At 36.1% G+C, this 13,777-nt stretch overlaps 2 protein-coding genes across 3 annotated transcripts in view; one reads left to right on the top strand and one right to left on the bottom strand.

Moving 5' to 3' along the window:
• INTS6 (integrator complex subunit 6) overlaps positions 1–3,710 on the top strand; it is an 82,375-nt gene extending 78,665 nt beyond the window's left edge. The window contains exon 18 of one of the 2 annotated variants that reach the window (XM_016143075.2): positions 503–3,710. In XM_016143075.2, coding sequence (XP_015998561.1) covers positions 503–596 — 94 coding nt within the window. In that variant the 3' untranslated portion in view covers positions 597–3,710. The remainder of the gene's footprint in view (positions 1–502) is intronic. The other variant, XM_016143076.2, reaches the window with a different exon arrangement.
• SERPINE3 (serpin family E member 3) overlaps positions 2,103–13,777 on the bottom strand; it is a 29,916-nt gene continuing 18,241 nt past the window's right edge. Inside the window, exons 8-10 of the mRNA XM_036228528.1 lie at positions 5,113–5,199; positions 4,535–4,618; positions 2,103–2,146 (exon numbers count right to left, since the gene is read on the bottom strand). Of these exons, the coding sequence (XP_036084421.1) occupies positions 2,103–2,146; positions 4,535–4,618; positions 5,113–5,199 (215 nt within the window). The remainder of the gene's footprint in view (positions 2,147–4,534; positions 4,619–5,112; positions 5,200–13,777) is intronic.

Consider the following 13,777-nt stretch of genomic DNA (forward strand, 5'->3'; position numbering starts at 1 on the left):
TTTCAAATTATAATGGCAGAACACCGTGGTTTTTTAAGTACTACTAATTTTCATTTCTTCTCCCATTTACTGGGGGATTATATTCATACTTTGTTCATATTCCTTTCAACATTTAACTTTCAAAGAGCATAAGAAGAAGTTATTGGAATCATTTCTTTGGGAGCCCTAATTTTGCTGGAATATTTTAATCCTTGTATACATGAGGTGTTTTTCTTTTCCCTTTTTTTCTTTTTTCTTTTTGATTGCGGAAGGAATAACCTCTTTCCCATTGTACTTAGGTCTAGGTTATTTGTTTTAGGAACAAACTATAATACTGTACTGATAAAATTATTTGCTAATCTTCCAGCAGATTTTATATATCATAAAGTTGTTGAATTTTAATTTTCATTTCACTTTGAAAAATCTTCCAAGGCAGTTTCTCTCTTAAAAAAAAAAAAATTATAATGATATATAACTTTATACATTAAAAAGAAATTGAGAGTGCTATTATTTTTTTATACAGGTTTAAAAAACGAATGCTAATAGAACAACTGGAGAACTTCTTGGATGAAATTCATCGAAGAGCCAATCAGATCAACCATATTAATAGCAATTAAAAGAAAACAGAATGTGGCCACTTATTTCACTATATCTTCTCCAAATACAAAGTAAATGCAAGACTGTTGTGATCTTGCATTCCTTTTTGACATGCATTGTTGGCTATTTGAAATACTAAGAGCAAGTCGACAGATCCTTTTCCCATCATTTTACAGTGACCTTTTCTTCATTTTGGTTTATTTTTGTAATGTGAAAAGTATCACTCTAAAAAAAACATTTTTATTTAACAAACTAAAAATATTCCTCCAAATCTCTTGCTTGTCATTGACTCTTGCGTGTCAATTTCCCTCAGGTTCTATTTTCTTAAACCAACCTTTAAAATTGTCACCTCTGTTAAGGTTGAACTTTGCCAAAAAAATAAAAAAGAGAAGTTACTTTGTAATTTTTGGGGAAAAAAGCACATACATTAAAACTAGGTAATGTTTTGTATATACAGTTATTTTGGATATATTATTGTAAGTTGTACAAATGTATTTTGAAGAATATTTAAGAAAAGCACTTTTGTTATTCCATCAATAAATGCTCTATTTTACTCTTGTGTGGTTTAGGAAATAATCACATTTAAAGTACTCATTTAAAACCATCTTAAGATAATGGAATTTTAAAAGCCTTGCTTTTTAGCATTGGAAAAATATACCACTTGAAGTTCATATTTGTTAAACCTAACTGTAATCACATGGTACATAATCTGCATTGTCTTTCTACTATATGTTCTTAGTTATTGTTGGCCACACCAATGTACTCCCATTTCTGCCTAGATAATGGAAATGACAGTATCTGTGGCAGATAGGCAGACACTTTAAAAGCTGTTTAAAAAGCAGACTCCTTTGGACATCATTGGTTTCCTTTTTTCCCTTCAATCCCTTTTCTTTTATCACTAGGATTGTGGATGGCTCTAAGTTGAACTGTTAGGGAGTTTTAAGTATGAAGTCTCTCACATACTCTGTCTAGTCTTCAGCAACTTGATGCCATGATTACAAAAGCCCCGTAACAAATGGGAGGATAAAAAGGGATCTCTTTGTTTTGCTCTGTTGTTCTCACACTTGAACTCTCCATTTTATTTAGAAGCTAAATGGAAAGGAAACGCATTTAAGATGACTTTACTCATTTTCCATTCCCCCTAATTACCCAGGATAAGGAAAAACCAACATTATTCATTGCCCATCATCAGTAAAATGGCCTCATGTGTCCTTACTGAGGACATGACCCTATTACCTGACTCATTTACCATTCATGGATCACTGCTGTGCCTTGTAGTGCTTTTGGGGTAACCAGTAGAAAAAGGTTAAAATGCATTTAGATTAGGAGGGTGAAATAAATTTATAAAATTATAGTAAAATTGAAATATTTTTAGGTTCATAACATTTGAAAATCACATACCCTTATCTTTTTACACTTTAGCAGAACATTTTTTTAAATTTCAAGGGTATAGCAAAATAAAATTGTAACTTTTTATGAAGAAAAGCATAGATGAAAGTGGAGAACATGTTTGAGATCTGTTGATTTTAATCTAGGGGATTTGAAACTCTTCCAATACTGAAGACAAACCCTGTCAAGAAAAAGAAGCATATATAATGTTACATAGTATTTTCATATGCAATTCCTTAAACCTTTTTTACCTCTACAAAATACCTTCAAGTAAAGCAGGATATCATTTAATAGATGAAATTGTTAAGGGGACATTGCTAATTCAGCAAGAGCTACACAAAATCCAGAATATATCTGGTCTTAAATTACATATATTTAGATTGAAATTAATGGAAGGGATTACAAGTCATTCAGATAAAAGTTCATGCTTACCAAGAATATTTAGGAAAGGGATTTAGTTTATTCTAATATTTAGCAGCTTATCAGAAAATTCTTATTCCCATTTCACAGATCGCTCATGAAATAATAATCCTTTAGCCCCTTGGCCTTTAAACCATTTTTTGGGATGAACCCTAATGGGAATTAGGAAGAAGCAGCTAGTTCAGTCTCATTTTGTCCTTAATCTCTCTGCCACTGTGTTCTACACCCTCAAGCTAAAACTTAGTCGCAAGGTTTGAAACTCATTGAAACTCAAACTTAATAGCCCATCTCTAAAAGGTTTTCTACATTTTAAGGAACTGGGCATATTCTGTTAGTAAAATACTGTATAATTCTTGCAAGCAAAAGGGAGGGGTGTATATCTGAAGGGAATATCAGGTCTTCTGGGCCCTTTAGATCACTGGATGACCTTAGGCTAGACAAATGGTATTTTCCAGTGGTTGAGGTTGTTTTTCTTAATAGTCTCGTGTGTCCCATTTGTCGATTGAGTCATTTACCCTTATTAGTAAGATTGTTCAATTTGATGTACTGAAGGTTGAGACTTATTTTTAATCTCTTCAATACCCGTCACCAGAGGAATGGCCACTTCACCTTGTGATGTGGGCAAGTACCTCTCAGAAAGAGAGGTAAATAAATTCACAGGGACTATATTTAGATGTGCGGCGGATTATGGAACTGGTTTTGGATTAGCCTTATGTTTTCATTCTCTGTTTACTAAGGTATTTCTACAAACTCATGTCACTGGAATAGTGGTGTGTCCCTTCCTACAAAGATTTTATTTTATTTTTATGCAGTTGAATTCCAAGAGAAATTATTCTTTTAAAAACTCTTATCAACCTTTATTGGCTATCAGCTTTTGACAGTGATCTTTCTGTTCAAATTTAGTCCTGCCTCTTTCTTAAGGGAGTCGAACCTGTCATTTTTTTTATCTTTCATTTTTTTCACATTTATCCTAAGAGAGGGCTCTCCATTGCCTATTCTGAGTGATATTTGACGTTTTCATCTAATATATGGAATTGGGATGATCATGGTAAAATACTAGCAGGATATATTCTGTCGATGGACTTTTTCTCCCCAAATAATCCTTAAGTAGATTATTTCCTAGTGATTATTTTCATCCTTTTTTGTCACAAAAGTGTTTCTTTGATTTCTAGCACAAGTTACAGCAGTATGCAAATGATTCTCAGATAAAATGATGTTGACAGTATTTCCTTAACAATTTGTGTAAAGCCTATGCGTAATTTTCATTATTCTAACTTGACTTTTTTCTCTCCATAAATAAAAATAATGCCTGATGTTTAGTTAAAGTAGATCCACTTTTGCTTGATTTTGTTAGTCTTGTTCCATCCTATTTCTTTTAACACATTGTTTAGACTTGCCAACAACTCTTTACTGAGAATCTCTTTTCCCTCTTAGGCTGATAAAAAGACTGTCAAAGTGGGGAGGGAGAACAGTAAGAGGAATAATTTGAATACTTTGTTCAATGTTGTTGATGCTAAAGGACTTCTGCTTCTGATGTGCTAAGGCTTTTCCTGCACCATACTGTTTTGGGAGAGATTGAGATGAAGTTTTATAGTGAGAATTAAAATTACAAGGGTAAACTTTTTTTATTTATTTTTATTTTTTTTGTAATTTCAGCAAGCTTGAGAAGATCAACAGGAAAACTACAGAAATCCAGTTGCATTCACTAAAATGTTAGGGTTGCTGAGAGTCCGAGGACTACTTATTCTAGTAGCCTGAAGGAAATATCGTTTTTCCTGCAATGACCAGAAAGCTAGGAACAACTTGAAAAAGTCGGAATTTATTATTTATTTTACTTATATGATTTTTCTAAGTCTCCCCAGAAGTGGAAGCCTGAATTTAAAAAATCTACATCTACATATGACCAGAGAGAGAGGTGTGAAAAGAAAACCCGTGGAGGAGGATATTAGTTTCCTTTGTAGTTATGAAATATTCCCTTTTCTCAGGATCTATGACATAGCAACTGGGAAGCTTCTGAAGCACCATAGAAACTAGCATTGCCTAGAGGGAATGCTTGATTTAGGCTACAGTGGACAAATGGGGCCTTGTTGCTAAAGAGATGCTAATAAATACTTAATTTAACTGAACTCTATCAAAAATACTGTAATACCTGTGTTAGGTTCTCTCAGGAAGAAGATGAATGGCCGATCAGCTTTAAAAAAAGGACTCCGAGACCTTTTCAGTAACAAAAGAGCTGCAGGAAAGATAATAGAAGAATTCCATTGCGCTTTCTATTCATTTGAGGAAAGTCATTAAAATTGGATATGAAATCAGTTATATCCTTTGATTTTTGAAGAAATAAAGCATCCTATTGATATTTAGAGTTATGATGGGGTAAATGGGGAAATTAAAAAGGTACCACTTAGTGAACCCTGTATCTTATTTTTTAAATGTTTCATGGAATAAATTTCTTACTGAAGGTAATTTTCAGAATGGCTCTATTCCTTGTTTATGGGGATAATGGTACACATCTTTTTCAAAATGGATATCTCTTTTTTTTCCCATCATTTGTCAAAAACTTTGCTCTCTGTTAACATTGCTTTCTTTGAAACTGCCCTCCCACATTGGGACATGGGCTTTTCAGTGGGAAGTTTTAGAGATATGAAGATTGAACTGGATAAATGTAATGAAGGTAAATAATGGGCAGCAGTGTGACCAGGTATTGCTGACTTTTCCTTATGAGCATACCTGTGGCTGCAGATGCCCTGGTGCCTTCCTCCGAAACCTCAATCTTGGCTTTGTGGATTGCTTCGGAAACATAAAAGTCGTCTTGGCCTAACCCCAAGAAATAAAAATTTGAATTGCTTATTGCATTTTTGATGCATTTAGTTTGAGGATTTGAGTACATTTTTAAAGAAAGTGCTGTACTTAGTTTCAGTCTCATGCTGCCTACTGTTTAGCTAGGGATAGATTTGTTTGGAAAATAACCAATATTTTATACAACTTTCACAATCTAAAATTTGACAAATTATCTAAAAACCCCCAATTAACATTCAGAACTGTGCCCCATTTTTTTTTTAGTTATTTTTAAAAAACATTTCTAGTTAATATTTACAGCTTTCAGCTAGTATTTCTGAAATTGGTGGTATAAGAATCACCAGTGTATGTATTAAAATGCAGATTCTAGAGCCCAGGAATCTGTATTTTAAACAAGCCAAGATGATTTCCCTTGAATGCCTTCTTAGACTGCATTTTAAGAGCCACTTTTAAATAACAAAGTCACACTTTTGTACAATAGGCTTTAAAAAGCACAATTCAGTGTACCGAAAATATGTCTAATGTAGGACTGCATTGTGTATACTGAGGTGTATCAGCTATGCAGTTAGCTGGCCTCATGGGCTAGAATCTGCCAAGAAAATGAGAAATTAGAACTATAACAGTTTTATGCCAATGGTTGTAAATGTAAAGCCTAGCAACTAGGAATATGAGTGATAAGTTAGGGGAACTGATAGAATTTTGTAATTTAACTCTTAATCATTTTTAAACAACTCTCTACCATGAAATGGTACTTGATGACACAATAAAGAATAAAAGTTAATCTTCAGAACTAGAAGAAACTTCAGAAATTCCATTCAACCTTTTCATTTTAGAGTGCCGTTAAGTCATCTGAGGTCACACACTTGATAAGAGCTGGGCAGATGCAGGTTTTCCGACTGCAGTGCTCATTGCCCTGCATCCCTCCACATAAACTACCACCTTTTGAGAAGTATTCTAGTCAACTCTAGTGTGCCACTGAAAAGGAACTGGAGGTGTGAGTCTTACTCATTTTGGCATACATGTGTTTTAAGAAAGTTTTATTTTAAACTAATACTTAAATTGTTTTGCATTTTTCATACATTTACAAGGAGGTGGCAAATGAATGTCATGAGAGAATAAAACCAGCTCACAGTATAGAATATGCAATATTTCACCCGTCTTGTAAATTTGGCCTAATTCTCTCTAAGGAACAGTTGTTTTCTAGCATCAGTCAGGTGTACAGGGGCCAGAGAAAGTGAAAAATCAATGGAAGCACTCATCTGGCATCACTTACTTATCCTAAAACCAGTAAAGAATCTGATTATTCTAGTAGTTATTCTTTTTCTGTAGCTTTTTCAAAAAATATTTTTCTATAATATTATGGATAAAGAATGGTTCTTGGATGGCCATAAGAAGGTTTTACTAATCTAGCTTCATTACTATCTTGTATGGTATCTGAACATTTTAAATAATTGTTAATGAAATGAGCAGAGGTTCACTATGAAATCCTTTATTAGTGAAAGTATAGTAAATGTTTTTATGTTACAGTCCAGGCATCTTGGCACAATATGAGAAATGGGACCATTTGATATGAATGAATCTGGTTAGATGGGCTTAGCGATTTCAATTTCTTGAGAATGTCAACTGATGGGTTTCATTTTAATAGCTTTTCTTCCTCAGTACAGGAATAATCAAATGACCATTTTTTTTGCATAGCCATAAGCCAAGACCCATAGGCTATCAGGACTTAGCATCCATATCTCTTACATTTTATCTCTGAAAAGAGTTAAAATTTCAGGAGACTGACATTTGTGGTCAAAGTAAGAATTTAGAACAACTAGTCGGCATAAGTGTTTTGGGTCACTAAACATGTCCGAATGTGACATAACTCAGCAACTTGATCCAAAGTGCCATGTAAAAAAATTTGTGTTGTGACCCTTGGGAGCAGGGTGAGGGAGGGGAAATTCAGGAGTCATCTATGGGTTTGTGTTTTTCTTCTTGCTTGATCTTGTATTGCAGATACCTATGTGCTTAATTTTGTTAAGTAGCTATTGAAATGTACAATGAATTAAATCACCCTAAAAGAGGCTAAGCACAAAGGATTCTCCTGTCTCTGGTCTCATCCTCTCCTGCAGTGTTAGCAACTGCTTAGTGCCATTGAGGTCATATGGCTTGTTTTCCCAAAATTTGTTCCCAAGACTGTATACAGGTGCTACTCTGTAAAAGAGTTCCTTGGTTAATTAAAATGGGACATGCAGGTTGAATTGTTTCATGCTTTGTTTTCAGTAATGGGTTTCTAAGAGCTGCTGATTTGCTAATGTTCGCAGTGAGTCCTATAGGAGGACCATAAGGTGTAGCGTTTAACCATGGAACCATCCACACCAGCCCCTTTCTCCAAATTTACCAGATTAGCATTCTGGGGAACACGACTTTGGGAAACTATAGCCTACCATAAACCCATTCACTCCTATAGAACATTTCAATATTCAAAGCAAAGGAGTAAGATTCTTCCTTACTCTCCCTCTTGGCATACTCATTACCCTTCCTCTATAACATCTTCTAACATGTTTATGTGTTAACCTTACTTTTCAGATTGTTAGCTCCTAAGAGACAAAAGCTGTCTTACTAATTTTAAATATTTTGTACATTGTGCAACCAGTATAACAATGGTTGTGTGTAGTAAATGTCGGGTCAATGATTATTAGACACTACTCACACTTGTACATGTGTTTCATTTCCCCATAAAAACAGCTGCCTTAAAGTTCTTTAATCTGATTTCACTTGTAAGGATATGTTGGCTGGTATCTGTAAAATCATAAGGGTGCGGGATAGAATGGGTCTTGGGTGAATTTCATCAGATGATTATTTCTATGGCCCTTCTGCTTTGTTAGTGAGACCGCCATTCTTTGTGTGTGCTTGGTTATATTCAAAAGGCTTAAGAGTCTTCATAACATGACATGTGTAAACACAAGATTGCAAAATGTAAATGAATGTTCCTGAATTTGATCCTAAGCTTCATGCAAAGCAAGATAAACATGTCATTTGTCTTTAAATTATTATTACTTACTATTGGAAAATTTAGTGGCTTTAAAAAAGGTATCATCAGAATTTACTTCTAGTTTATCTTTCTCATCCTTTTCACTTAATTGTAAAAGGCAGACAGTGTGTGTCACATAGCATGCAGCCTAGGACATACAGAGTATGAAAAAGAATCTGGAATGGCCTCGGAAACGAGGCTGTGTTAGTTGTGTTAGTTAGCTTTCTCCATTCTTCTCTAGCCCACTCCTCACACCTTTCTTTGTCTTATGCCCCAGATTTCTTGAGATATAATTGACATATAATTTTACGTAAGTTCAAGTTTTATAAGGTAACGATATATGTATGTGTTGTGAAACGATTACCACAATAAGATTAGTTGACACATCTGTCACCTTGCATAGTTACAATTCTTGTGTATTAACTTGTCAGATGTACTCCCTGAGCAATTTTCAAATATACAACACTATATTGTTAACTATAGTCACCATTCTATACATTACATCCCCTGAACTTATAACTGGAAGTTTCGTACCCTTTGACAGCCTTCACTTATTCCTCCATCCCCATTGCTTTCCCTGCCCCTGGCAAATACCAACTATCTTCTGTTTCTATGAGTTTAATTTTTTTTTTTTTTTAGATTCTGCATATAAGTGTTATATAGGATTCGTCCTTTTCTCTCTAATTCATTTCACTCAGCATAATGCCTTTAATTTTTTTTATGTTATTGCAAATGGCAGGATTTCCTCTTTTCATATATATGTTACAGCTTTATCCATTCATCTGTCAACAGACACTTAGAATTTTTTCTATGCATTGGCTATTGTAAATAATGCTGCTATGAATGTAGAGGTGCAGATAGCTCTTTAAGATAGTGGTTTCATTTCCTTTGGATATATACCCAGAAGTGAAAGTGCTGGATCATATGGTAGTTATATTTTTTGAAGAATCTCCATGCTGTTTCCCATAGTGGCTGTACCAGTTCACAGTCCCACCGACAGTGCACGAGGGTTCCCTTTCTCCTCATCCTTGCCAGCATTTGTTATCTATCTTTTTTATAATAGCCATTTTAATAGGTGTAAGGTGATTTTGTGGCTTTTGATTTGCATTTCACTGATGATTAGTGAATTTGAGCACCTTTTCATGTACCCATTGGTCATTGGAATATCTTCTTTGGAAAAGTGTCTATTTCAGATCTCATTTTAAAATTGATGATGATGATGATGATGATGATGATTTGCTATTGAGTTACAAGTTCTTTATATATTCTGGATATTAGTCCCTGAACAGATATATGGTTTGCAAATATTTTTTTTTCCATTCTATAGATGGCTTTCTCATTTTTTCAGTTGTTTCTTTGACTGTGAGGAAGTTTTTAGTTTGATATAGTCCCACTTGTTTATTTTTGTTCTTGTTGCTTTGTGCTTTTAATGTTGTATTCAAAAAATCCTTGTGAAGACCAATTTCAAGGAGGTTTTTTTCAATGTTTTCTTCTAGAAGTTTTATAGTTTCAGACACTTTAAGTCTTTAATCCATTCAATTTCATTTTTGTGAGTGGTGTAAGATAGGGGTCCAGTTTCATTCTTTTGCATGTAAATATCCAGTTTTCCCAACACCATTAATTGAAGAGATTATCTTTTCCCCGTTGAGTATCCTTGGTTCACTTGTCAAATATTTGTTGAATGTATATGCATGGGTTTATTTCTAAGATCTTGGTTCTGTTCCATTCATCCATGTGTCTGTTTTTAATGCCAATACCATGCTGTTTTGATTACTATAGCTTTGTAATATATTTTGAAATTAGGTCTGTTCTTTTCTTGGATTGCTTTGGCCATTCAGGATCTTTTGTGATTCCATACACAGTTTAGATTTTTTTTCCCACTTCTGTGAAAAATGACATTGGGATTTTCATAGGGACTGCATTGAATCTGAGAATTGGTTTGGTATATAGAGAGTTAATATTCTTCCAATGTATGAAGACAGGATATTCTTCCTTCCATTTATTTGTGTCTTCTTCAATTTCCTTCATCAATGTGTTGTAGTTTTCAATGTAGAGATCTTTCATCCCCTTGGTTGAATTTATTCCTAAGCATTATTTTTGATGCAATTGTATATGGGATTGTTTTCTTCATTTTTTTTTTTTTACAGATAGTTTATTGTTAGTATACAGAAATGCAACTGACATGTGTGTGTTGATTTTAGATCCTGCAACTTTATTGCATTTGCTGAGTAGTTCTAATTAATTATGCACCACAATTACAATACCAGATAATTAGATTTTGACTATGTTTACCATTAACAGTGATTTCTGCACATTCATATGTTTTTATAATGTTAATCAGCATTTTAAAATTTCAACTTGAAGAATATTCTTTAGCCTCTCTTGTAAGGCAGGTACAGTGTTGATGAACTCCCACAGCTTTTATTTGTTCTTCTTCTTCTTCTTTTGTCAATACTTTGAATACATTATCCCACTCTCTCCTAGACTGCAGAGCTTCTATTGAAAAATTTGCTGATGGTCTTATGGGGGTTCCTTTGTATGTAACTTTTTTCTTCTCGCTGCTTTCAAAAGTCTTTGTTTTTGATTCTTGACAATTTAATTACAACATGCCTCACTGTAGCCCTCTTTTGGGTTCAACCTATTTTGTATTCTTTGGGCCTCATGAATCTGGGTGCCCATTTCTCGCCCCAAATTTGGGAAGTTTTCATTCATTATTGCTTTAAATAAGCTTTCAGTCCCTGACTCTTTCTCTTCTCCTTCTGGGATTTGCATAATATGTATATTGTTTCTTTTTTATGTGTGTTTCCAACTCCCATTGGCTTTCTTCACTCTTTCTTTTCTTTTTGCTCCTCTGATTAGATAATTTCAAATGACTTATCCTGTATTTTATTGATTCTTTCTTTGGTTGAACCTACTGTTGAAGCTCCTTTTGAATTTTTCATTGTAGTCATTGTTTTCTTCAGCTTTAGAATTTCTGTTTTTTTCTCTGATGGTTTCTATTTCTTTGGTGAACTTCGTATCTTGTTCATGCATTGTTTTCCTAATTTTGTTTAGTTGTCTGGCTGTGTGTTTTTTTGTCATTTACCAAACTACTTTAAGATGATTATTCTGAATTCTTTGCCAGACAGTTCATAGATCTCCAGGGTAGTTATTCTTTAGGGTAGTTAGTGGAGCTTTATTCATTTCTTTTGGTGGTGTCATGTTTTCCTGTTTCCCCATAATTTTTGATTCCTTGCATTGGTATCTATCTACATTTAAGTTAGCTGTCTGCTCCTCTAGACTTTACAGTCTTGCTTTTGACCTTCACCAGTCAGCTGGTAGCATTCTTGGGCAGGTTGGGCTTGCTAGTGTCCGTATTTGGGCAAGGCCACTACATATGCTCTGTGGTTGTGAAGGATGCTGTTGGTGTAGTTCTGTAGTTGGGTGGGACTACTGGCTGGGCTCCTTGTTTAGGCGGAACTTCTGGCTATGCCCAATACTCAGGTTGGGCCACTAGCCCTGCAATCATCTATGGAGGGGTGAAGTTGCAGGCTCTTATCTGGCAGGGTGGTACCAATGTTTAGATGCCATGAATGGGCTGCTATGGGCTGGGCTCTGCAATTTCTGGTCAGGTGGAGGTCTCAGGCCATGCTAACCAAATCGGGATAGTGTTACTGGTTGGGCTCTATGTTTATGTGGGGCCACAGGCTGTGCCCTGAAGTTCGGCAGGACTGCAGGCTGGGCTTCATTGCTGGGTGGGGTCGTAGGCTGGTTCTGTGGCTTGGGGTTATTGTGGGCTGGGCTACGAGGCAGCCTAGTATTATTGTTCCGGCTCCCTGATTATATGGGGTCAGGGGTTATGCTCAACAGTTGGTCAGAGCTGCTGGCTTGATTCTTTGCCCAAGCAGGGCTATAGGATGGGTTTCTTGGCTATCTGGGTTCTCTGGCCAGACTTCATGGCTTGGGTAGGACTTAAGACTATGCTCAGCAGTTGGGTGGGGTTGTGAATTAGCTTTCCTGCCTCAGCGGAGTGGTAGTATGGCTCACTGAATAAGGACCCAAATCAGGCAGCAGTGCTAACCAAGCTCTCTGGCCAGACAAGGCCAGCAGCTCTTCTCTCTGCAAATTGGCATTGCTGCTGGTTGGGGTCTTTTGCTGAGGTACTACTGCAAGTGGGAACATGGTCTGCCAAAGTCTGAGGGCTGCTGCTGTAAGCCTTGCTCCTCCTCCTCCTCCATCTCTATCTGATCCCTAGTGGTTCCTATGATGTGAGGCCTGGGTGGGCCTGCCAGGAAGCACCTTATAATTCTGGATGAGCTGGATGCTTATCTTGGGCTCTCTTTTCCCACTGGAGAAATGATAGGCCCAGGGGCCCTCTGTTGGTGCAGTGCTGGGTCCGCCTGGGGGAGTGGTGATGCAGTCAGAGTGGAGCTGTTCCTCTCACCCTTCTAATGGAGTCCTTCTCAGTCTCTGTCTGTTTCAGAGGGGTGCTTCAGCCTCATCCTTGGGTGCTGGAATTTTCACAATGGTGACTTGTTTATGGATAGTTGCTAGTTGATTTTCATGGGATGGGGACTGAAGTTGGAAAGGACATCTCACCATCCCGATGACCTATTGCAGCTCTGAGCAACCATCGGGTGTGGCATAAGTTAACGTCAGTGTACAGTCCAACAGCTATGGGTGGTTTGCTCATTGAAGTCATAGTAATAGGGAGCTTGCACTTTCTACTGAGCATATTGGAAACTAACTACTCCTCTATAAAAGTCATGAATAAAATAGTTTTTTTTAAGTTTCAAGTTTGTGCCCAAGGACTATTTTTTGGATTAGGAAGCATGGCATCGATTGCTCAAAAAGTGCATCTCTAGCTGGTATCTTTAGTGTAAGTGAAACTGAAATTATTCTTAAAAGCTTCATAATGTGTAGTGTCAAGGATATTTGAAGGGAAAAATTATACCCTGGGTCGAGTTGAGCCTTGAAATGATGTTGAACAAGTATTTCAGGCAGCAAAAAAGGATCTGGTGCTGTGAACGAAGAGGCGAGTGACTTTGAAATGGGGATAGAAACTTTGAGTAAAATGATTCTGGGCTTTGGAACTAAATTGGAAAGAAAAGGCCAAATGTTCCCCAGTGGTGGCTGAACTTCCATGAATAGTACAAACTGCGTGGTGACCTCTTGTTAATTATAGGAAGGAAGGCCAGCATTTTCTGATCGTTTACTCTCTGGTAAGCTCTCTGCTGATGTTTTGCTATATGTTAAAGAATTTCATTTCCACAAGTTAGATGTGAGGTGGGTGGTAACTACCCTATTTTAGAAATGATGGAACGAATTATTTGCTAGAGAGATTCATTGGCCATGTCTCCAGAATTAAGTCAATAGCCTACTTGGGCACAGAAGTGACTCGTCTCTTGATTATGTTCAAAGAAGGGCTATTGGAAAGCAATATTTTAGTTGGCATACTTTATCTGTAAAGTGCCAGATATTAAATATTTTGGCCATTGAGCAGGAATTTCAAGAAGACACGGTATCTGTTGCAACTGCTCGATTCTGCCATTGGAGCAGGAAAACAGCCATAGATACTTTGTAAATAAATGGGAGTGGCTG

Source organism: Rousettus aegyptiacus, unplaced genomic scaffold (assembly GCF_014176215.1).
Source record: "Rousettus aegyptiacus isolate mRouAeg1 unplaced genomic scaffold, mRouAeg1.p scaffold_m13_p_11, whole genome shotgun sequence".
NCBI classification, from domain to species: domain Eukaryota; kingdom Metazoa; phylum Chordata; class Mammalia; order Chiroptera; family Pteropodidae; genus Rousettus; species Rousettus aegyptiacus.